General features: G+C 39.3%; 1 protein-coding gene across 1 annotated transcript; it reads right to left on the reverse strand.

Annotated features, from left to right (window-relative positions):
* Positions 1-846: 846 nt before the first annotated feature.
* LOC139475017 (uncharacterized) lies at positions 847-21730 on the reverse strand. The gene is made up of 3 exons (XM_071258232.1): positions 21408-21730; positions 2463-2585; positions 847-1608 (listed from the first exon to the last, which is right to left on the reverse strand). The coding sequence occupies exons 1-3, from the start codon at positions 21477-21479 to the stop codon at positions 1426-1428; spliced, it is 378 nt and encodes a 125-aa protein (XP_071114333.1). The 5' UTR covers positions 21480-21730; the 3' UTR covers positions 847-1425.
* Between the last annotated feature and the right edge of the window lie 5504 nt (positions 21731-27234).

Here is a 27234-nt window from a genome sequence, read left to right on the forward strand (position 1 = left end):
CAGGCTGCCGTCGCAATTGTTTTGCAGGAGACTGCTTTGCGGCTTCGGGAAAAACTTATTTTAATGCAAAATGTGTGTATGGCGGGTGCTACCGGTAGGGCAGGACATGCTTACCCTTTTCGCGAAAACTTGGTGTCAGCACTAATTTTCAGTGGTCCATTCATAGAATTTTCACAGCAATTTTGCCCTTAACGCCAAATGGAATCTGTTTCGGTGGATAATCTAGCCTGGCTATTTTCATGAAATGATCATTTATATTTGCAAGGCTTTCTCTGGCAAAGTTGCTTCCACTACTGCTTTCATTACTTTGTATTGCAGGAGCAAACGTCCCAACAATAGATGTTTTTGTTTGTTGTTTAACGTCGCACTCAGCAACATTCCAGCTACATGACGGCGGTCTGTAAATATTCGGGTCTGGACCAGACAATCCAGTGAGTGACATCATGAGCATCAATCCACGCAATCTGGATCAATGACATGCATCAACCAAGTCAGAAAGCCTGACCACCCGATTCCGTTAGTAGCCTCTTACGACAAGCATAGTCGCCTACAACAGATGTAATCTAGCATTCGTGTAGGCTCGCCATCACGTGGGGCACCTTGACGTGGAGTGACATGGACCCATTTGGCTATGATAAAAGTTATTTGCAACTTGCGATATCGCTTGACTTGACACTGGCAGTCCTAAGGAGCAGGGATAAGATGAGAGGCCATTATATCATCCATCTTCCTTGTCACATCCATCACCGAGTTATCCTCATTGTTTCAGCAGCAGACAACATCCCCCATTCACTAGCGTGTTGGAACAAACAACAAACACATATGTACTAACATACATGTATTTGACATCAGTAGTGTGGCTTCGTGTAATACAAGGTAATAAACGTAAACTTGTTTCTAATATAGTCAAGTCAGCAATTACGGCATGCACCACACATGGATCTCTATCTATTCTAGTGTTTTCGTTGCTGAGAGTTTCATGTCTTGGTCTTGCATATGATAATGCATATGTGTGTTGTGGCTTCTCATATTTCCCGATAGAACACGAAATTCCTTTTAGAAATTGGTGTAGCTTTAGTGTAGGCCTAAGTGGACTTTAAACCCACGTCAATCTATACCTCTCTGACACTGCGAGAGGCGATGAGGTTCAACCAGATGTCACAGAGGGCTATAAAAAACACGTTATCCATTTACGCCAATTTGTTCCAACTTTATCTTAAGCCTTCTCCTAAATCTCTGCCAATTATAGGATATAACATTAAAGCCGTGGGCAATTTTACACCAATGCTTTCACAGGGAATCTTCGTTGTTGTCACTGGTATCCATCACAAATCCTCAGTTATAACGGATAACTCCACACAAGGGGCACCAACACCCGCAATCAGCCGGCAAGAAGTAACACCAATTTCCTCTTCATTAACGGTATCAATCCACGGCTGGCTCACAATGTCCGAAATTGTCACCGTCTTTAACTTTACACATTAATCCTTTTTCACACGGGCACATAAAATCCTCTGTTATCACCAGGCAAAAATATTTCAATTTTCGAAGAGGTTGACACTCCGTGAATCCAATTGCATATTTACTGACATCTGCATATGTGATAACCTGTAAAAATCAAAATATGATATTTGAATCAAATGTTCATTTCAATATACAAATTTACAGCATAAGTGAGTAATAATTAAATTAATTGTGTTGCAAATGTGAGATGGTGATATTCATGTAATGTCTCTTGAAGTTACATACAGGAGAATATATAAATTTCCATATGTATTGAATAATTATATTTTGTATCTAGCATGATCTATTTTTAATCAAATTAGACTTTTCAGTATTTTGCATACCCACATGTATATAGTAGGATACATTGATGAGACAAAACATTGATGTTAGCATCCTAGCTTCATGACTAATTGCGGACATATGAACTGGACACAAATATCAAGCTTTGAAGTTGTTATCAATATACAATCTGGAGTCTAGAGTGTCATAAATGACAACTCCGTCTCGTTTTGTAATCGTTAACCCCTCCACTAACAGAGCCATCGAAGCAGTGGACAGATCGAGGGATATTTGTACTTTGTATTACATTAATCTCATGTAGGATTGATATGTTAGTTCCGTTGATTGAGTGTTGGATTGCAACAAAACTGGTTCGATTCCAACATTCGTTAAAACAGTGCGAGTGTCACCTCTCCTGATACAAAAGTACGACAGTAAACTACGGTTATAACGAACTCAAAGGGACTACTAATTTGAGTTCGTTATAACCGTAGTTTGTTATAAGCATAAATACAGCATAACTACAGCAAATAGTCGGGACCAAAAAGTAGGTTCGTTATATCCGTCAGTTCGTTATAAGCGTGTTCGTTTTAACCGTAGTTTACTGTATTACAGTATCAACTAACCAAACGCCAGTGTCACTGTATCTCACATGAACAATAAAACAATCGCTTCACCTTTTTGACACAACAGAAGTGGTCCGGACATGTGGAGTTCCTGGGGTCGCAGGACATCGCAGGTTGGGGGATGTGGTCCCCGTGACCAGGGGCCGAGGAGGCAGGGAGCACTACAGCTAGCATCTGAAATATATGATACAAGTCATACGCTACTAGTTAGGGTGGGAAGACAAACATTTGTCGCTATTTTTTTCACAGGCAACGTTCACCAACTGTTGTTTAACATATATCTACATTAACCATGAACACACTCTCAAAACCTTCGTTACTGTTAGGTGCAGTTACATCTACGAATGACTGATGCGCAAGATGTGGGTGAGATAGTGTGAATAACAATGTAATAATGTGTGAATTTGTATAGCGACAAATCCATACCTGTAAATACTCCCTGTGGAGTACACAAACCTTGTGAGGCGCAACACAGTTACCAGTCACAATACTATCTCAATCTACCGGGTACCCATATACTGCTGGGTGAACAGAAGCATATTTCGAACAAAGTCATTAATTTGCCTGGGGAGACATGAGCTACATGTGCTTCAGTGTGTGGTAGGACCAAAACCCTAGAAACTCGCAGGGGCCAAGATATCGAAAGAGGCCCCCCATCCAACTTCTCTCCGCCGCCGACGTTGCTTAACTTCAAGTTTACATAATATCTTATATATTCTCATCATATGGACGTTCAGTACAAATCGCGTCGCTTCCAAGAATGACCAATACGAATGTTAAAATATATATACCTCAGAGTATTGTATGTGTGAAGCCTTTATAATCTTTGTAAAGAGATACTTAATGTTTATATCGAGAGCAAACTGATTCTTACTTAAGTTCATCATATAGTAGTTTTTAGCCGCGCTAAATTGAGTTTTGAAATGTGCACAGTAAAGTTTCACATGTTACATTAAGCGTGCGTAAATCTACAGGTAACCTGGCTCTACATTTAAAACACAGTATATTTATCTCCATTCTATGTTTTATCTTTCAACGCGAACTCTTTGGTGAAGACATTGAACAAAGCGACATAGGTCGTGTCCACATTTTTTGCGTGGGTTGTCGATCTGATTAAAGAAACACCGAAAAAAGCCTTTAAGCGAGTATGTCACTCTACATGTTCAAACATAGCTTTTTACATCCTAATAGTCACTCGCATATTGAATGTGCGTAGCACATCTACTTTGCAAGCCAAGATGGAGTAGCTACCCTAAAGAAAATTAAACAAGCCTAGTTTCGTTCTCCATCGCGCGTGACTATTCTGACGAGCCACCGCTCATCCGGAAGCAAAAGATGTGAGGTCACAGACGTCAACTTCTCGGTTGTCCCTATATCACTCTCTTTGTCGAACTGACAAAACGTGAATATTGTAGTAACCGCAATTCTGCATTTGTAACCTATAATTGTAAACGTCGTTATTCAGCTGTGATGCGGCCGTCAAATCACCTGTTTCAATAAGAAGTGGTAATTGAGATTTCAAACCTCTGATTCACTTAATAGAATCCTGTATTTTCTAAAAAGTCATAGTAGAATTGGGCCTAATATCGACTTGTGCCGTATACCACAGATAAATCGACTCATGCGACCAAAGAAGGTTTCACTGTAATAATTGTCTTATTACAAAATATGAAGTGTTAATTGAGATTTGCAACCTCTGATTCACTTATTAGAATCCTGTATTTTCTAAAAAGTCATAGTAGAATTGGGCCTTATATCGACTTGTGCCGTATACCACAGATAAAACGAACCATGCGACCAAAGAAGGTTTCACTGTAATAAATGTCGTAGTACAAAATATATCCCCGTGTTGGTTTCACCTGCGGCACTCTCCGAAGATTACAACTTTGGAATTGATTTGAAGTGACCAATGATATAAATGAATTTTTTATTCATTAGGTTACAAAACTTTTACATTGATCAAAATCAAGTATGGATTCTAAAGACGGCAGAAAAGGTTCTCATCCTATTGGAATCCAAGAGCACTTCGACCATTTTCTAAAATGTTTTACATCACGTTCTACTAACGCCTCTTTTCTCGGCTGCAGCAATCAGGGTATTTTCATGCAGCATCACATGAAACCCATGTCTAAGACCTAATTCCCGTTCGTGCCGTTTACAGCAAATTACATCTGTGGCCTTTCTCTGCTTCCCGCTATCCATGGCCATCAATTACCCTGACAGTGTTTTGTAGATTAGAATCCCAACCTAAGTATTTTCTATCCCATTCGCAGACTATATTCCACCTATTTATGTCCTATTTTGTAGTCCGTGAGTGACTGCTTATAACCCTCGCTGATTTGGTCTGAGTGAAATATACCGCTCGTGTTATCGGTCAGACACATACATTAGAGTTGAATAACTCAGCTATGTAATTCGGTTCTATCCCCTTCTGAACAAGCTCAACGTCAAATCTGATTTAAACGCTATTATTGAATTGTACATGGTCTATTTGAAGCAGTGCTTTCACTCTTGAAGGGGTTGATACGAAGGTGAAGCAGTGTTTTGCAATCAGTGAACATGGGTGAATTATTGAAGACCTGTCTTTCCAAGGGAAAGTAGAAATATGTTGTGGTAATTGTAGCGATCGAAGCTTCTTTGTGTGTGTCGCTGAGGAGTAAATGCTGACATGATTCTACAGGGGATTAACCAACCGGTTACATCAGTCACGCTGATTTACAGGCAGCGTTTATAGGCTTAGGCTGTGATATGGAAACACCGGTCACTGATACAGTCATCCTTATACAGTAAACTACGGTTATAACAAACTCAAAGGGACTACTGATCTTAGTTCGTTATAACCGTAGTTCGTTATAAGCATAAATACAGCAAATAGCCGGGACCAAAAAGTAGGTTCGTTATGTCCGTCAGTTCGTTATAAGCGTGTTCGTTTTAACCGTAGTTTACTGTATAACATGCCAAGCACAAGAACGTATACAAAACTTACAAATGGTCTAGGCTGAAAACAGTCGCAGAAACACTTCTAACTTAAGGTTCAAAACAAATCTAAGGACACCCGTATCAAATACGTTACCATCCAATAACCATTTCTTGTTAGTTTCATTCTTAGCAACCATCAAGTAAGGTTGGTACAAAAAATGTATTCAAGGTCGAATAAAAAAGCATTGAATACTTCATAAAAGTATTAATGTGCTTATTGCCTAATAGCATAAACTAAGTTCAACACTTTTATATAGAATATCAGACATGACTTGCTTTCTTTACGGTTATCCTACAAGAGTGCATTTCATACCTTATTGAACTGGTTTTCAATTTCACTATATCTTATATCGTATGAAGGAAACGCACAACATCTAAATCATCATCCAAATGAGCAAACAAGTCAAAATGTTTGTTTTTTCAAAATCCTCATTCCAGTTACTAATGATGAAACAGAGGATATGTGGTCCTCTCTATTTCTCTACAGATGACAGATCTAATTTCAGGGATGAATCCTATAACTCCTCATTGAATCAGATAGCATCATTAGCTCAAGGGATGTAGAGTGACACTAGCAGCTGTATGACAAATAATTAACAGCAGCACGAGATTTGTCGATTAATATGAACAAACATGAGCGTGATGTTAATGGAGCCTGCTGCCGACGTTGCTGAAAGAAGCGATGAAGGACCACACACTCAGCACACACTGGAGATTTTCAGATTAATGATATTGTCTCAAAAACACATTACAAACAAGGTTAAGATGATTATCATCATAGAATTTTACTTGCATAAACTCACAGTGGTGAGACGCAACAATAGTTAATATTCAAAGGAACGACTGTATTTTATTAAGTGTTTGTTTTCAAAAGTCAACACAGCTGAAAGGCTTCTGTCCAAAAAACTGAAAGGTCAGCACTAATAAAAATAATATTATATGAAGGTCAGCTGGAGGACAATAGATGACTTTAAGTGATGACATCATTGTCTCTATCAACACACAAAGTCGTGCAATGAAAACAGTTTGTATTAATTTTAAAAAACCTTCTTGTGGTGGTTTTCGTTAGATTTTTGTTTATGACTTGCAAAGGGAGATTCATATATAACAACTTCTGTCCACATCTGTTTCTGCACAGAGCAACAATTTCTGATCTTAACATGACGTTACGTTTCTTAAGAGTGTGAGAGAACATTTGACAAAGAGTATGTTTGTCCATCTTCCCGAGGCAAGGGCGTTTACTAACTCTAACAGTCCAGTTTTCACGCCTGCCGAACTAGGGCGGAATGTCTGGGTTCGATCGTAGCTCCACCAGTGGCTAATACGAGTTATGCCCCTTCTATGCCCCACCTATTGACCAATCAGGTTCTTCTCATATCACTTGCATTTGCTTCAAACAAAACGGCGGCGCCCAGTCGGGACGATGTGATCGATGATCAAGATATATGTTGTAATAAAACGGGTCTTATTTCGCGAAGTGCATCAAATCACGCGAGCACCTTGATTAAAAACCTGAAAAGATTTGGAAAATATCTGTCGACGGTACACATCTTTGCAAATCCTTCATTCGACTCAAACTCGGCACGTTGAAATCCATGTTGTGTACGAACCAGATATCGATTTCGTTACGTGATTTTGATCGGACTATGCATCGACTCGTTGGTGCAGGCAAAAGATAACTCCATAATTCCAGCCTAGTTCGACAAGGGAGGAAACTGGACTTTTACAGTCAGTTAACGCCCTTGCCTCGGGAAGATGATGCTTGTCTGGCATGTTTAGTTTTTTTTCTGAAATATACCCGCTGTAACAAGAAAAGCTGTCAATACTCGAGTCTCTACCCTCAGTGGCAGATAGCAAAATATTAGACGCCTTCGGTGTATGATAATACTCCGCCAGGTCACATATTGTAACCAACTTTCCTAATTTTAGTCGACTCCTACGACAGGAATTGTTATATTGGGGTACACATCCGATGATTTCTGTGACTTGAAAAAGTTTTTTTCGAGCAAAGCATGGCTGTCTATGCTCACCTTTTCGCGAACACCTGGTATCATCACTATTTGATAGTGATTCAGAGACACATGGTCATGATATAGTCGGAATTGTATAATCGACTCTGCTTTTTGCACAGATTTCTTTTGAAGGCTTTTATTTTTCAGTGTTCATTGTAACCTTTATCTTATTGCACAAACACCTTTGTGACGCATGGTGCGAAAATTATGCAAATTAACATATATGTTGGCATGAGTGGAAGGAATCCTTCGTTTTCAAATTGTTCACTCTATTAATCAGAATCTGAATATGATGTAGTCTGAATATGTTGCTGTTATTATGAGGGAGGCCTGTTCTATACCGGAATCCCGGAGGATGGTTCTGGTCTTCGAATTGACAACCATGTTCAGAAGAGAAGCTAATGCGCTTCATTTGACGCGTTGTCTGTTGCCACTGGATTTAAACCAATGAAATGAGCTTATGTCTGCCAAACCTTACTGTAAATAAACCCCCAACAAGTAGATCTACCCATGCATTCAGTTAATCCCTGTCAAAAGATATATTATAGAATGTGATTTGACGCATTAAGCTTAATGCCAGTACTTCAGTTAGTTGGTCATTTCAATTTTACCACGGCGTATCAGGATAAAAGCTTCGGTGAAAATGTTTCAGGTCGTAAACGTTTACCACTTGGGTAAAATAAGACCCTTTCCATAAACAAAATACATCTGTGCTAAAAGCAGAGTCCATTGTATGATCCAGACTATACCATAATCATGTGTTCATGAATCATTAAAAAATGTCATGATTCAAGGTCTTCGCGAACAGGTCCGCGTATCCTGCCACTCCAGTGGCAACCGTCACAAACACATGCACAGAAAAGTCAAGCGTTCACCCGAACAAACACGATAGCACAAGTATGGTGCTGACAAACCAAAAATAAAATGGCGAATGGCGATTCGAACCCTCATCCACAGGGTTTTGGCGCGCCTAAGGGATGCAACTGTTGCGGCTTCTTGGACTAATACCAACTTCTACAAACAGCGGCGACACACACCATCCTGTGTATAAAACAGGAAAGTTGATGTTTATAATAATGTACATCTGTCTTTTCTGGCGCATGTCATTGATGGTTGACGTACGGAGAATCACATCAACACTTGTCAATACAAGTTTAATTCTCTTATCGATGTGTGATATCACATGGGTGAGATTACATTTATCTTCAAAAATCCAGTACAGCTAACCAATCATTTGTGACGTCGTTGTAACCAAATGATGTTACAATTGGTCAACAAAGGATTGTAATGCAATTTCATCCTAGGAGGGGCGGTCGGGTAGCCTAGTGGTTAAAGCGTTCGCTCGTCACGCCGAAGACTCGGGTTCGATTCCCGACATAGGTACAATGTGTGAAGCCCATTTCTGGTGTCCCCCGCCGTGATATTGCTGGAATATTGCTAAAAGCGGCGTTAAACCATACTCACTCCTTCACTCACTCATCCTAGGAGATATGGCATGATCTAACCCATCTGATATCTCCTGTGGAAGCCAGTTTGGGGTGATAAATAGTATGATATCTTCTGTTATAATTACAGCAAAAGAATTCAGGTCACACATAACTTGATCCTGATTAATAGAGTGAACAATTTGAAAAGGAATCCTTCCAAAAATGCAAATATATATGTTAATTTTTATAATGCTCGCCCCATGGCCACAAAGATGCCTTTGCAATCACATACAGGTTGCAATAAACACTGAAACATGCACAGATTGCGTGCTTCCCGCGAAAAACGTTTCTTAGTCACACAGACCATTTGATTATCTTGTCAATAAAATGCTCCTTATCAAATCAATGAAATTCGACTTAAGCTCACTAAACTTCTTATCAAGACCCTTATAATCTGTTTAGTCAGGTCATCGGTGCAGGCTACAGAAATCAATTAAACCTTGATATGGACGTTGAATTAAACATCAGGAGAACCAAAGACATCCGAAAGGAATGAAGATCTAACTAAACCCTCGCCTGAGATATTTCGACTAATTTCATTGGATGAAAAATAAGCCGATGTGTGTTGATTCGATTATATTGTTCTGTGATTAAACCAGGTCTTCAATTTCCCGCAAATCCTGCAAATAGTTTATAGAGGTTATTTAATCCACCGTTTGTCTTTTCTTTCAAGATGTTTCTGTATTAACAGTTTCTATATGATGTGGAAGATTGTGCCACCGTTGTTACCGTGCTTATGTTTATTCAACGCCTGGTGTAAGATTGCTTTAGGCATAAACGTCTTTGCTGAGATTTTTAGGTAAATTTGTTATCGTTAAAAGAGCGCATTGCCTGGAGATATAAACAACATGAGCTTAAACCATAAATCCAGCAAACCTGCATGTTCTATTCATATTGCAAACATTCTCTCAGTTGATGGACGGGTTGGTTTAAACTTGGAATAACTTTAAAATGTCCACACATTACCGTTCTGAAGGAATGGCTCTTAACTATTAATCTATAACGTCAAAGTCAGAAAATAACCAGTCTCGATTATCGGCCGAACCAATTTTCGGTTGTGTGTAAAATGCAAAATAGTATTGAAAATTATTTAAACGGATCGCGACATCACGAGATGTTTCCGAAAAGGGTAAAATACTGGCTCTTGTCCGGACTATTATAAGCAGTCATACACGCACGCACGCACGCACGCACACACACACGCACGCACACACATAAATACACACACATACACACACATGCGCACGCACGCGCTACGTACGTGCAATAATCTTGAAAGCGACGTTGAATCCGTTTCATTTCATTTCATCTCACCTACTTCACCAGATGTTCGCCAAAAGAATACTAGCAACTATTACAAGCTGCCCCCAACACTACCCCCAAAACCCAACACTACCCACACGCACGCGCTACATGAGCGCAATGAAAATCTTGAAAGCGACTTTCAATCCATTTCACCTCATCTCACCAGGGGTGCACATACAACTACTGTTTGCTACATCATAGTTCGCAGTGTCCCATCTTCTCGACACCAAAATATGTCTCACATTACTAATTTTGCGAGATAAGACTTACAGATGACCTTCCCTGCACCCGATTTCGTTTGAAATTATCTTTATTTCCCCAAACTCTTGTAACAAACTATTTTCTCTATATGGCCTTTTTTTCATAGCTTATCGCTGCTTTATCCGGAGCTGATTGTCTATGACGTCATGCATGTAATATGTATGGGGAAGCTCACGTAAAAGAAAATACTAGATAATTTGATCAAAAGCAGCATAGACGAGTGTCTCGCGGAACTGTGTCCAGGAATATCTTGAAGTACTCCGATGGCGCGATACACTCCATGAATACAGTAATGAGACTCCTCTAGGTGTTTTCCTTCCTTCTTTGGATCAAATCGATCAGACATTGCTGTAAGTTGCAGTCAGAAAGCAGAGAAGGAGAACTGTTAATAATTCATGAAGGAATCGGGCAGCGCGGTCTCTGGAACATGTCGGGGACGGTGTTTTGTTGCTTGCTATGCAGGACACGTTTCCAAATGAGCATAATTGAACGAATAATAAATCGTACGTCACGCGACTGTGACGTGACGAGTGCTGGATCTCGTCCGATACCTGACATGCTTAATGGTAAATATATGTATGGGTTTCTCAAACCAATTTCCGACATAATTCGGTTGTACATTGATTATCAAACTGTCATTTATTTTACAGTAGAGACATGTTATTTTCCTCCACATTGCAAACGCACGTGTCAGGACAAACGGGGTTCTAATTATTTCTAATATATGATAGGTTATATTCGAATCTGGAGCAGACAATCCAGTGATTGACATCATGAGCATCGATATACACAATAATGGGATGCGATTTCATGCCTGAACGTTGGTCGCCTCATCCAACAAACATGGGTTGCTGAAGACCAATTCTAACCCTGATCTTAAGAATGTTTTTCACTAAAACAAGCAATTTTATTTTTTTATTGTTTTTTTTTTCCTCTTTACTGCATCTAAGAAATCTTTTCGCTTTAAGCCCGGCGTAAATGAAGGTAATAATTGTCATCCCAGAAGAATTATGCCAATTTAATTCGTGAGTAATGTAAGGATGGTTTACGCCATTTTTTACAGTATTTGGGTTATATCACGGCGTGTCAGCGTACTAGGGGAGAAAAGCCCGTTGTAAGAACCCTTTTTGTGAACACCTAGTTCCTAAACTATTTGAAAGTGATTCATAAACAATTGGAATCGTTCAACGGATTCTGCTGTTTGACGGATATTTCTTATGAGTATGCAAAGGGGTTCGTCACTATTATTTAGGCGTTTACTAATTTCTTAACACGAGCGCGGGTATGGTGTTGACAAGAAAATTAATCACAGCGATTTACGGCCCCTTAGACGACTTAGCCACCCGTACCCGCAGATATGATTCTGAAAACAGGTATTTAGAACATGCTACTCATAAGCAGTCTTGGAATCTCTCCACCCTAAAAATAGATGCTCAATTTCTATATGTACCATTCACTTTTACTGTGTATTCCATTTACAGAGCGCATCCATGGTCTTGAGGTCAGTGGTTCAATCGCCGGCCGCGCCATACTACAAAACGTTAAAATAATGGTATTTGTTGTTCCCCTGCCTGGCGCACGGCTTTAAGGGGATAAACCAAAGAGTGATCAGCTCGGAGTCAGGATACTTTATATGTGTGGGGTATCCGTGATAAAACTGGGTCATGGTATCACAGTTGGTGAGCAAAAAAAATATTTAAAAAATAATCCGGACTAGTACAAGCAGCCACACACCAACAGCATGTATAACAGAATTCGTGGTTACCCTCTGAAATGTGGGTTATTTCAACGGACAGTATTCATTATTCCTTTATTGCATTTTCTTTTGCTTCAGTTGTGATTACACGTGGAGGGAATCAACATTTAGAAAAACACAGCATTTTCCCCATTCTGACAGTGATTTTAAGGAAGCTATAGCTATAAATGATATCGATTTTTCTATACGACAACCTTGCGTAATTGGATGTTAAACTAATTTCTGTGTTTATTATCAATAAAGATAATTCTTACGTCGCTTCAGTGTTATTAATTTCCATGACAACAAAACACATTGGCCCTAACTGTCACACAATTTTGACTCTTGACATTCCAAATTCGCTTCCAAGGCGTGCGTTCTGGGTGGTAATTGCATCAAAAGTCTGTCATTCGGACCAGAATGGTTTTCGGGTCACATTTGTAATCGAATGACGTCCTGACCAATGCCTGTGATCCATCCAACAAGTATTACTTCCTGGTGTCATTCCATGATTTAAAGATACAACGGATGGAACCGTTACAGATCTGAGATTGATCTGCATTCAGTTTGGGCTAATTCAAATTAGGAATAATACTATTGATCAAACCTGTGAATGCAAAGATTGTCAGTCATGATGTTTGACATGTAGTTCTCATCCAAATGTTTAGACTTTCACTAAGCCACAGTATTTTTTACACATTTTAGAAGAACAGAAGGAGCCCAATATTTCTTTGTGTGCCTTGACTGATTGTGTGTTGTTGTACCAAGACGGCAATCCGTGGCTCGACTCATTTACACCAAGAAACGCCTCCTTACATGATACGTATGGAGATCCCAAAACAAGTCTCCTTACATGATACATATGGAGATCCCAGAACAAGTCTCCTTACGTGATACATATGGAGATCCCAGAACAAGTCTCCTTACATGTTACATATGGAGATCCCAGGACAAGTCTCCTTACATGTTACATATGGAGATCCCAGGACAAGTCTCCTTACATGTTACATATTGAGATCCCTGAACAAGTCTCCTTACATGTTACATATGGAGATCCCTGAACAAGTCTCCTTACATGTTACATATTGAGATCCCTGAACAAGTCTCCTTACATGTTACATATGGAGATCCCTGAACAAGTCTCCTTACATGTTACACATGGAGATCCCAGAACAAGTCTCCTTACATGTTACACATGGAGATCCCAGAACAAGTCCTCTTACATGTTACACATGGAGATCTCTGAACAAGTCTCCTTACATGATACATATGGAGATCCCTGAACAAGTCTCCTTACATGTTACACATGGAGATCCCAGAACAAGTCTCCTTACATGTTACACATGGAGATCCCAGAACAAGTCCTCTTACATGTTACACATGGAGATCTCTGAACAAGTCTCCTTACATGTTACACATGGAGATTCCAGAACAAGTCTCCTTACATTTTAGCAAGATCTAGCAAGATCAATATGTCATTCATTTACTGTGGAATAGACCCAACCTAGCAAGATCAATGTGTCATTCATTTACTGTGGAATAGACCCAACCTAGCAAGATCAATGTGTCAGGCATTTACTGTGGAATAGACCCAACCTAGCAAGATCAATGTGTCAGGCATTTACTGTGGAATAGACCCAACCTAGCAAGATCAATGTGTCAGGCATTTACTGTGGTATAGACCCAAACTAGCAAGATCAATGTGTCAGGCATTTACTGTGGTATAGACCCAAACTAGCAGGATCAATGTGTCAGGCATTTACTGTGGTATAGACCCAAACTAGCAGGATCAATGTGTCAGGCATTTACTGTGGCATAGTTCCAGCCTTGTGAGATCAATGTGTCAATCATTTATTGTGGTATATACCCAACCTAGTGAGATTAATGTGTCAATCATTTATTGTGGTATAGTCCCAACCTAGTTACTTCAAGATGTCATGGTGAAATAACATCGGAAGTAAAGTTCTTGACAGATGTTGGTAATGTAGCCAAAAGGTTACTGAACTTTAATGAAGTTCGTTTAATCAACAAATAGAGATCTGTGAAAAAAATACGTGCATACAGGTTTTATACGTCTCTAAAAAAATCTTTAATATAATATACATTAATACAAAACCACTCATACGGTGAATGACCGTTATAAGGAGGACAAGCAGTACTGCTTCTTGGTTGCAACACTAATACAATGAGAAGTGGCAAACAAGCCCTTTCTACATATTACATCTTGTCATATCCCACAAGTACAAAATTGATGCATACGTCAAGAGGTTTGTAATTTTTGCCATTTCGACATTAACTTGTTACGCACAATGACTATTTGAGTATGTGATAATTATTTTCAGAATGCCTGTTCATAATTTGGATCTGCGTATTAAGTTATCACATGTAAACACATTATGTATACTTTGCCATCAAAACACCAGTCAATGTCAGTTTAGGATTATGCCCGTTCCCGCACCTTATCAATACCACAAATACCCCCTTTCAAGGAGAACTGACGTAAAGATGATTAATGACATTACTGGTGCTGCTGACCTTTAGGTTTGCACAAAACAACACTTCTATAGCTGTGTTTTTCAGGACTCAGACATGCAGGTTTATATTATACAGTTTCCCCTGACATTGACTAACTGGCGCTTGTTGAGTCGTCGATCTACATTTCAGATTGCTGTAATATACAAGGGTCAAAGATGGGAAATATTTGCGTTCCAAAAATGGTAATCGTCTTCTATGTCAACGATACCACGTGGGTCCCTGTGCGCAACTGGAGCATCTTGAGCTAGCTCGAGGGTAGACGCGGACCTCAGAGTAGACAACTTGAAATATTCCAACCAGTCGCGGATCACTTTGAAAAGGGCACGTCGATAATTGCATATATGTAGTGGGTGAGTGGTGTTCCTTCGTGTTGCGTTCTAGGGCATTGTCAAACATTTCTTCTTTCATCCATTATTTGTTTTGCTGATGTAAAATTGCATACACCGTTCGACGGCATGGATACGGATAATCGCACAAGCATATCAGAAAATATTTGGAAACTCTTCAAAAATTGAAATAATTACAGCACCCAGAATATTCGTAATTTCGGATGTGCCTTAATTTGATAACAGAGAAAATGGATTTAGAACAATAGAGATCAATAGAGAGAGAGAGAGCGAGACAGAGAGAGAGAAAGAGAGAGAGAGAGAGAGAGAGAGAGAGAGAATTTCTTTTTAGAACATAAGAGATCAATAGAGAGAGAGAGAGAGAGAGAGAGAGAGAGAGAGAGTATTCGAATATCCCATTCTATAGTTATACTTTGGTCATAGGAGCAGAATCGACCATAGCCTTGGATATTATGAATATTAAGAATACTCTTTAACAGATGAAACCGATACTTGATTTTAAGAAGCGCTAATTACCGCTATCAGTTTCGGCAAAAAGCAAAATCCGGATTAAGCATACTATATTTAGAGAACCGATGACAAGTTCACTTTCTAGATTAATCAACATTTTATAATGCTCAACGTATCATTGGCCACGTCTTTAATGATACTGCGCTGTGTGGGCACTCAGTGGCTTTAGTTACAATTCGACTCAATCAGAGTCTCTCATTCCTCCGCTCGTGGAGACTCTCATCCCCCCCCCCCCCCCCCCCCCCGTTTTACAGCAGGATATGAAACTACACTGAAGGTATTTACACGCTTCCAGACGGGCGTAATTAATCTTATGGTAAAGGGGCGTGTATCTCTATGGGGAAGTCGAAAATACACTCAGTTACAACGCAACTTCAAGTAACTCTGTGTGTAAAAGTTTACTTTGGGTTAAAGAGTATCGAATATCTGTCACAGGAGGAAAATTGATATCCTCAGTCGGAACCTAAGCCCTTGTGACAGAATAATTTATCTCCTCATATAGCATTGAAGATGCTCTGCTGTCAGCCGGAGCATCAACATGCATCGAATGGTATCTGATGAGTTTTTATGATCTTTCGTTTCAACCTGAACCCGTGGTGCATCAAACAGACACATGCCTATTAACGATTTCGGAATAAGATAGTTATTTGAGACTAAGATTTGAATTTCTTTTGTAAGAATCTCCGTGTCAAATGCCCACAACTAAACAGTGTATGAGGACTTAATATACAACTTAAATTTAAAACGTTTCTTGAATGCACTGTAATACAGTAAGTTAAGAATGCAACATAGATGGGCCAAATTTGGGTATCAGAATAATGTGTGTGGTCACTGTATTGTATTCATTTTTATCTACAGATTCAAATAAAAAATGCAGCAAAAAGGGTGTGGATGATCCTGGCACAGTCTGGCCGGTTAGGCTCACCATCAGCTCGGGGCCCTTGCACCCTCTACACGCAGCCCGGACAGCGAATGGAACTTCTCCGAAAAAGCGTTGCTTAGTCAAACCCACCTAGAACTTTTCGGAGAATGTGAAGACTCCCCAACACTGCAGCCTTCTGCATTACCCAGATTGTCAGAAGGGGTGTATTTCTGGTAGCAAACCCGGGTACTCTCCCAATGTCAGTCAACAGATTGGGAGGTACCAAACCTCAGGCACTGAGAACAATTCAATTTGGGAGTCGGACAACTTTATACTTGGGATGCAAGCGTGACATTTCGAAAGTTGAGGTCTGCATGATTGCCATTTTGATCCTAAATCTAATCAATCACAGAAAATTCAATGATATAAATGTTATTTATTGGATATATTATACGTCTGAGGCTGTATACGGACCTATTCCAAAAACAATTGTATTTATCATTTTCCATGACGCCCTCTACATATTCTGTGTCGTACCATATGCACCATGGCGAAGACGGTAATAAAAGGATCGAGCCACTCGATCATGTCGCTTAAGATACTGTGTTTGTGCCAAAGCTGGGCATCCAATAACAATGTGTTGGACAGTCACATTCATTGCATATTCTACATTTCATTTACATTTTGATGCAAAAATCACACATTGACGGTTTAGAGTGGGAAGTGACTGATCCTGAGCAACAAACAGAAGGACTACGGTCTCACTTTTCAGGCCAGCCGACTTCACCCAAGCGAAAGACTCACACTGACTAAATACAGTTGTCGTTCACATGGCCTCTCCTGGGCCGGTTTGATATGGCACTCCGCTTGGTTGACACTAATTTCTGTACCGTCCAGCAGTACAGAACCATCAACAAAATCAACATTGACATTAAGATTATGTCCCACACCCTTGGCTCGTGTAAGAAAGGAATGCCTTGTTTTCATGAGTCTTGACAGGCTTCACAAGAAGATCATAAGACAAATAAATGTGTGCCAAATTGCACAGTACAATTCTAGTAGTAATAATAAGTAGTGGTAGTAGTAGTAGCAGTAGTAGTTGCTGAAAACCAATTATTACCCGGTTGTGCAGTGATCAGTACTACTAGTAGTGACAGAAAGCAGAGCGGTATTTTTTTCACTTTATTTTATTATCATCAGTAGCAGTATGTGGTAGTAATCGTATTCTACCTGTGACGACGAACTGCCTAAGTGAGTCAGTTTATATTCATGCCGTTCTGAACACTCAGTATGTCAATTATATCACGGCCTGTCAGCTTGATGTGATTAGGAATGCCGAAACAGGAAAACGTATAAACAAAATCAAGGCGAACATGGATTCGAACAAATATCATCATCACCATCATCATCATCATCATCATCATTTATGATTATGGATATAATTATTATGGTCATGATGATCTTCTAAATTAGTGTTGGAATTCATTTTTATTTCGTGTGAATATCGAATGTAGTAGTCTGTGTTTGTTGCAGGTAATACCAATTATATAATTCTCAGGAATTCCATCTTTCTGTTGACATAGTTGCTATGCTATCTCCATGATAATATAACAATCCTTTATGCGTATTTCGCAAGACATCGAACAATACGAAGAGAGAAACATGTAATATTACATAGCCATTATAAAACTTAGGATCAAAGGAACTCCATTCGTTCTCCGCTAACATGTCATGTATAATCTCTATGAGTCATCATTGTTGTTTTAACCCCCGAGGGTCTATTACTGGCTTTCCTATAAATGTCTCAAATAGGATCCTGGACAAGAAGACGGTTCGTCTTGAATGTAACCGTGACGGGATATGAGAGTGGGAGTCTTAATGATCCGAAGTCTTTGTCCCTTGAATATCATCTCTGCTCCACATCATCAGATGTGTCAGTATACGTTTATAGCAAGGATATATTTAGATATTCCAGCGACTCCTCCATTAAACTGACAACGATTGACAGTCGCTATCGCCGGTCTGCACATTCATTACTTAGCTATAGATATGATTACACTACCGTAGATGTGGATATAAATGAGCCCCAATTTCCCAAAGACTATTAATATATTCCAGACTGATGGCATCTATTAATGAAAACCAGATCACATTTGGATCTTTGTCATTAATGCTGGGAAGATCAAAGACAATCTCTGGCCGAAGTTTGCATTTACATTCATTTTCATCGTTTAGTCTCAGATCTGATGCGAAATACATGCAGCCAGGCGGAAGAAATCGTTGATAGCGGAACGCTTATCCAGTGATTCAGATAAAAGAACAATCATAATGATTCAATGTGAACGTCCAGTATCAATACCAGACAACAGAAGGATAACTGATGGTGACGATGCAGCCAGACAGGCAACCATAATGGATGATATCGTTTAGAAAGCGGAACGTTGCCTGATTCAGGCAATAAGAAGGAAAACGCGAAATAGAGCGTCGGTTATCCCGGCTCCACATTACTTGGAAAATCAACTGTTCGGTTTGCCTTCATTTGTTAACTAATGAGACATTACTCACTGCAAACAAAACAGTTTTATAATTTGATGGGTGAGTCAGGCTAGCGCCTGTTTGGGTAGGTAGTGTTAGCTTTTTTTTCATTTGGCACAAAAGCTAAGGTCGTTGGCCAAACCGACATGTGTGTTGCTGACGAATCAAGGATTATAATAAAGGATGTATTAGCGCATATAGATAGAAATAACAACATAACAGTTATATGTAGACTGCTTTTAGATATAGAGTCTGGACTAACTAGAGTGCGTGAGTTGGTTTTAACACCAGTGTTCCAGTTCCATTTACATCACGGCGAGTCAGCTTACTATAAGGGGGGATGAGGGTGGGGGGAGACGGGTAAGCCTGCAGTGAAGCAGGTCTTCGGAGAAACCAGCGAGCACGGGTATGGTGCTTACAAACCTAGAAACATATTCGGGGCGAACTAGGATTCGTACCCACGACCGTATGTTTCTGGTTTACCCAGGGGACGCAGCTATGCACAACGAATTGCGGTGCATTAGACGACTGGGCCACCCGTCTGGATTGGACCAACATGAGGTTGATATTGTGAGCATCAATCAATATCGTCGAAGTATGATTACAAACAATGAAATAGATGTCACAATGTATCCACCCGATTCCCTTAGTCGTCATGTGGTATATATCATTCAAACAAGATCCAAGGTATGTAGTGATTAACAGAGTGACTGAAAACCGGCGTTGGGGAACGATATCATCTTGATGTAAACCTGATATGATAAATGCTTGTGTTGAAACTACAATTCCAGGTTTCAGGTTGTAAGCTTATCTTTGCTCAACGGATCAGTGGAACCATCTCCTGGAGTAAATTGTACATGTACAATTCATCAGTTGTTTCTAAGATGATTGTGCTCGTGGGTTTCCCCAAAACTGTAACCCGCGAAGATCCGGGAAAGAATAGGTCTTCAGCAACCCATGCTTGCCGTAAAGGGCGACTATGCTTGTCGTAAGAGACAACTAACGGGATCGGGTGGTCAGGCTCGCTGACTTGGTTGAAGAAGGTCAACTATCCCAATTACGTGGATCGATGCTCATGATATCAATCACTGGATTGTCTGGTCCAGACTCGATTATTTACAGACCGAATAGCTGGAATATTGCTGAGTGCAACAAACCAAACCAACCAAGGATGTTACGTCTGAATCAAACGTAACGTTCCTCCCAAATCAAGTTGTCACGCCGCGAGGTAACTGAAATACTGTTCAAAACTTACTCACTCACTGAAGGATATTCATTCCTAACAATCCACACCAATAACATTATTAATGATCCCACAACCTTCGATTAATTTGAACCGACCACTCGGTTTAACCCTTGTACCTTGACGAGAAACTATAACGTTTCACGGTGGTATGCACCAGTAGGTAAAACATGTATATATCAAATTATTGATGTTTGTTTTTATGATGTATGTTTTATCTACATAAACACATATATCAACCAGCAGTGAATAACAAATGAGTTTATAAACACTGACCGAGAATCAATGCCGGAAACAACAGGAACATAGCGATGTAGGTTTCTAAGAATAAGGATGGTTTAACAGGTACATTCGTTCAATAAAATCGGTAGCATTGGCTCTATAACCTCAAGACGTCTTTCGGTATGACGGTCTGTAAATGTTTGAGGTTTTATTGCAAACAAATATAATAATATGATATAAACAGACATATTCACGCATGCTCTCGTCTTCTTTGGATACTATTACTTGTAATGAAGCTTATCGTCAATTCCATTCCCAAATCGGATCCTATTTGTACCTACCATCTCGCACATCCAGTTACAGAGGACACTAAGAATATCTATCCTTAAGGTTAAGTAGTATGTTATACCTGTTGTCGATGATCCACGATTACGTGCATTTCGTACAAATTATATATTTCATTCTTGACACTATACACCATTATATAGTGCATGCGGTTGACGTTTAAACACTCAATAGCAGGTGATATGGTTTACACACTAGAGAGTATTCTTGAGATGTCAGACACCAGAATATAACACAGTACACATAACCTACTCAACATATGATATTGAATCACATTGTTATAACATTCAAAATACGCAACTATTTACGTTGTTTAAAATTGTTTGCATCATAAACCTCCATTTCATAAAAAACAAAATTCATTTACATGTATTCGTTTCACATTAAATACCTTTTTTTATAAATATTATTGATCGCTTACAATTTATTTTACAAAGGAGATGCTAAAATTAAACCCACCACTAAAACAGGATTATATTGAAGAAACGGCATTTTTCTTCTCGTTTACTCCATACCATTGCAAGAGAAAGTCATTATAGTACACATATGCCACATTGTAACTGTAAAACAGACAGGTAACCCTTAACATCGAGCATCAGTAATTACAGAAGAACTCACCTGTACAAATACAAAGCCTAATAAAGCGAGGTAGGCCTGTGGCATCTTCCTTGGTTCCACGTCAGCATGCATCAGACCTGCTCGTGCACTTCATCCCGAGCCGAGGCACTCGCACGAAAGAGGCACACTTTCAGATTGGTTAGGCCTTGGACATCGGCAATGGTCGCGCTTCCTTGGTCGGCACTCATTAGTCCGTGTTATAATTGATCGACCCCATACGGTCTGGATAGATTTGCCATCACCACCCAAATGTCCGTAAATTAGATAACACAGTTCGGCATTTGGTTTTTGCAGACATCAACCACTGACTGTCGATAAATCGAGTGTTCCATAAAATTGCCTAGAACTCTTGGGGTTGCAGCGTGGAGGAGTGCGCAGTTCGATTGGAACTCGGGTGTCTCAGGTGCGCGTGATTGTTGAATAGCCTAGACGCGTCACTAGTTGTACGTATCAGTGTATAATAATTGCTGACTAAAAGTCACAACATTCGGCCATATTTGACCTATGAGACACACTTGTAGAAATGTAAAGTTCATAATAATATGAGATGAGTAATAATAACAATATAACGAAGAACATTAATTTTTTAGGGATGTCAGTTTCTTTAATATGAGGCGTTTCGGAGTATATGCTTACTCCTTCATCAGGTGAATATTATAATATCTGATGAAGGAGTAAGTATATACCCCAAAACGTTGTGTTCCTCATAATAAAGAAGTTGACATCCATAAATTCTCTTCCTTATGTGTTTCGCTTCTAAATACCATTCAAAGATTTAACAACAAAATAGTTTGTACGAATAACTGCTAAATGTCTTAACTGCCAAACCGGTGATTTCTGTTGGAATGATATGAAATGAAACAACATCTTTTAGATATTAACCATTAAACAATGGCTCCGATGAGTAACATGTTAAAATAATTATTTTCATAGACGTTATTGACGTGTGCTGTTTTCGTTGTCATGATATGGCTGATATGATATAGGTATGACTAGAAGAATTTAATATTTTATTTGCGTCTATTAAGATATCTGAGTGTAGGGGTGGCTTTGTGATCTTGTGCGAGTCAGATTACCGTGCAGTGTTGCCTCAATTAACTATGCCAGGATCCGCTTGTAGTGGGTTCGAATCCCAGGATGGTGCAGCTTATATTCCTCGATCTGTCAGCACAATACCCGTGCTTGTGGATTTCTCCGATATAGTGAACTTATACGAACTGATTACCCTCGGGATTGCCCCGTAAAGCTGAGACCCGTGAAGATTCGGGGTAGAATAGGTCTTCAGCAACCCATGCTTGCCGTAAAAGGCGACTATGCTTGTCGTAAAAGGCGACTAACGGGATCGGGTGCACGTGGTCAGGCTCGCTGACTTGGTTGATGCATGTCATCGTATCCCAATTGCGTGGATCGATGCTCATGATATCAATCACTGGATTGTCTGGTCCAGACTCGATTATTTACAGACAGCCGTCATAGAGCTGGAACCAACCAACCAACCAACTGTAAAGCTGACATGCCTTGATGTCAACAAAATACCATTAAAGCGGGCGATAGTCCCATCAGCTCCATGAGGCAACACCATACTGACAACGGCCAGCAACCTAGTTTGCAGCCGTTTCCTGACTAAATTAATATGACCATCAAATACAGTTATACATGATAACTCTTGCAAATGCAGATTTTTAAGAATACCCAAATGCAATCCGTTGACGTACACTCGTAATCATAACAAAATCATAACTCAAAATTCCCTGATCATTTTACAACCAAATTGTCCTGCTGATGTCGAGATAATTCAATTCATCTCTTCGGCAAAGAAAGAAGATGCTGACAGCAGCCGTATGTATTCTCTGTGGTAGTCTTTTAATAAGATATAGTGTTACGTGTTTCATTCTGGGAGCCAAAAAGCCTATAAACAAAATGACCATATTGTGTATCATACACGTGTTAACTGTCACTGTCAACAATTCCATTGAGACATATTACCGTCGCATGTGTGACTTATTATCATCGGAGAGTAGAACTAGAAGCTGTTCTTAATGCAGTATTGGCATGTCGCTGAGATATATTGCCAGGAAGTCTTCGGAGCTATCAGGATCTGTCACAGAACTTCTCCGGCCTGTATTCCCGGGGGGTCGAGTCATGTTCTTGATTAGCAGAAGCGTCGAGAAATAGGGTCCAACGGGTGGAAAATACGATTAATCAAAACTGCCATGTGGTCAATGTCCATCATGAATAGGGTCACGATCAATCCCGGCTTAATAATTAGAAACGTTAGATGTAGTGGCTGAGCTCCATTCGGCCATTGAACTCAGGGACTTGGTGACATGAAGCTTTCGCCGTTCTCGTTCGTTTGCTTAATTTCCATTTGTAGACCGCCACCAATGGATTCAAATATCCAAAAGAAATATTAGTAGATTAAATATACTTCTTTATTTGTTGGAGAATTTATAAGATGCTAAATTGCAATTGTTCATTCAATACGTCTCAAAATGACTTAAAATAGTAATTGACTTTGATGTTGTTGCACACATAATTCCTGGTTTAAAGTGTCTGAGATTTTAATATTTATTGATGTTTCTGAGCAGAAAGATATGCAGCCTTGAAGTCTTAGAAAGCCTGGAGCATTAGGGCCCACTCTTATATTTTCTAAACATTTACACCAATGCTTCATAAATAGGTTACCTCGGAATTGTCATGGCGCATAGAGACACTTAATAACGTTTGTATTGATGAAATGATGGACAGAGGGTGAAGGCCAGCGTGTGTGGTGCTTGACGTCCTAGTAATATTAACTTGTGATTGATTTTAAAAGTCGTGGTCGAAAGATCTGACACCCTGTAACAAGAAGCACCCAGAGGCACAAAAGAAGGCATTTCAAACAAGATGACTTTCTATTGATGTGAAATCTTTGATGACTGCTTTTTAGAAAGTTACAGTTTACTTTGATACCCATGCTCTTGCCGAAGGATACCAAGACGTGCTGAGCACAATGTCTGCCTCACACAATATAACGTTAACGTCATTATCGACAACATCTGTGGTTTGCAACTGAGTTATATTTTTTATAATACACCCTGTTCAGCTCCATTCTAAATATCATAGAGGTGCCAGATCAAAGCCCATGACATATTATCTCAGTCAATGGGTATTCAAATAGTATTCTCAGCTCCCTAGGGGGTTACTAGCATACAAGCACGGCTGATGTCTTTTGGACACAGGGGGTTTCGTATTCACAGATCAGCATCAAATGGCTTGTGAGGGTCACTTGGCTATGGGCTATCATTTTTATCCTGCGTTCTAATCCTCGAGACATTAGAAAGTCAAATTGGTTTATAACTATTATACCCACCCACGTTATTATAGCGTATCTTTGACTGATTTGCTCGCTTTGTAGATGACCACATGACACCGATGTAACATACCATAGTTTGAGGAAACAATTGTTAAAAGTATCTTCAAATAATATTTTAAAGAGTTTAATGCTGAAAAGTAAGAGTTTTCATGTGTCCTTTGTTAAATATTTTGTTTGTAATAACTTCAATTTCGATTGGCCTCAGTCACTTTGAGTGATGAAATTAATCCGAGGTGGTTCAATAAAAACAAATCAAGTGTACAAACAAGACATTAAAAGTAGGTATAAATTTCTTAGGGTTCAGATAACACTTTTTTGTCGCTTTTTTCCCGATATTTTAATTCAGATAATACGTTTTTGTCACTTGTTTTCCACAGATATGTTTTATTGACTTTCGGGACTAACCTAACTACGATTTCGGCTTTCGTAGTAAAACGCAATTTCTCATTCGTGTAGCCATTGATCGGTCTTTCCACACTCTATGTTGAATGTAGACACGTATGAAAACACTTTGTAGGTGTGCAAATACATCGTATTCAGTTTAAGTACAAATCGTATTTTTGACAATAACAACTAATGCAATAAGAAACAAGCAATCACATTTCTCAAAGTGTATTTAACGTAAATAAACATTTCGCCTAATGTGAACCATATTTATCCATATACGTACATAAACAAGTGTAATACTTCAACACAACGTCATACAGCTGTCCTTCTCTTTGTGTTCCAGACACAATTCAATATACGATCTTACTGAGTTCAACAAAAACTGTTTTGACCAACACGTAGAACAATCCAGGTTTCATTAGGGCTGTATCCAGCGGCACGCAATGTGTCCACGGGATCGTGACTAAACAGACAAGACGTATTGATGTTTGCTCTCCAAGATCCTCTTGTGTATGAGTCATCAGTAAAGTTGACAAATTTCAAATTTTCGTTTCGTCAGAATTGATTATTGCTTTCACTCTAATGTTCCCTGGGTGCTGGTTTCCATAACGAACATGAAATTGTAGCGCGGAAGATATTATTTTTTTCAGAAATTGATCCGTGTATTCAGCAGCACAAAATATGTTAATGTAGACGATTGTTTGCCTCTTCGGCAGAAGAGTAACGTGTAATTATAGGAGCTTGGCTTGTATCCGTGGAGATTATCTCGGGTTAGAGAAATAATACCCATTTTGTCTTTAGAGCTTCAAGTCTCTTTTTTCTTTTCTGTTTTGAAAGTCCCCAGAGGAAACATTCTTCAAATAATGGCACCAGAGACGTAGGCGATTGGAGTTGAATTTAAATTGTATTGTCTTTCATGTTTATTAACATAAACTGACGTGTCTTACATTTGTTCATAATTAACACTGTGTTGTGTACAGACATATTGTCTCGTTTGAAATTATACATTGTCAGTGCTGTAGCAGCATCAATTGTAACTGCAAATTGTAAACACACCCTTGTTCAGTTGTTACATATATGCCTATATAAAAGCGACAAATCCCTTTCCATATTCATAAGAAATCTCTGCAGGAAAGACGACTGTACGCTAATTATGATACCAGGTGTACGCGAACAGTTGCGCGCATCTTGCCTCACCGGTGGCATCCGTCACAAAAACATGCAAAGACAAGTCATTTGTCCAAACATTTGGGAACATATGATACAAGTCAAAATAGGGAATTGCATCGGACATCATTTTTGTCACTGTTGTGTCATATTGGAAATGTCCTCTACATGTCTACCATAATACGTTTTGACAGCTTTAATGTGGCCTTGAATGTTGTAACCTTGCAAAAAACAATAGTCATATGACGACCTTTGAAATCTTGGTAGAAAGGTCTGCTCGATTGTATCTCATAAGATGTGAAATGTAATAACCAAAGGCTGCTGCTGGAATATTGCTCGGCATGAAGGAAAGTTTGCCATTGGATAGTTTAAGTCATCCCTCTTGTCATACAGTCTTGTGGAGAGTGGTTAGTCACTCTGAATCATCTTTATGCAAAAATCTAAATGGCTCTGGTCTCTTTTAATTCTAGCGTAGGTAGGAATCAGTCGAAGGTGATTGGCTATTTGACCATTACTGAATATGAATAAACCCTAAGGCTAATAAGTTAAACTTCTTGGCCAGATTACCGTGTTTTGACTTCGCCGATCCGAGCAGATATTTCGATTTATATGCATAAAGATCAGCAAGAGGAAAAGTGCAGTTAGTGCTCAAGGGGATGCCTACTTCTTGCATCCCTACTTCTTGACGTCTCACCGCCAAGTTTTACATAGATGTTATCAATGACGAAATCGAGCATTTCTCATATTGTTTTCTCAGTAAACTCTAAATGGCATTTGCGTTCATTTCTGGCATATTGTCCTGAACCTCTGAAGATAGATATGTAACTATATCTATGGTCACCACGTTTAGTAACAATGTCCCCATGGATAAAGGAATAAAGCTTAATAACATGTCACTTTCAAATAGCATAGGTAAAG

The sequence above is a fragment of the Haliotis cracherodii genome, unplaced genomic scaffold, assembly GCF_022045235.1.
Source record: "Haliotis cracherodii isolate W230 unplaced genomic scaffold, xgHalCrac1.p SCAF_3, whole genome shotgun sequence".
Classification (NCBI taxonomy): Eukaryota; Metazoa; Mollusca; class Gastropoda; order Lepetellida; family Haliotidae; genus Haliotis; species Haliotis cracherodii.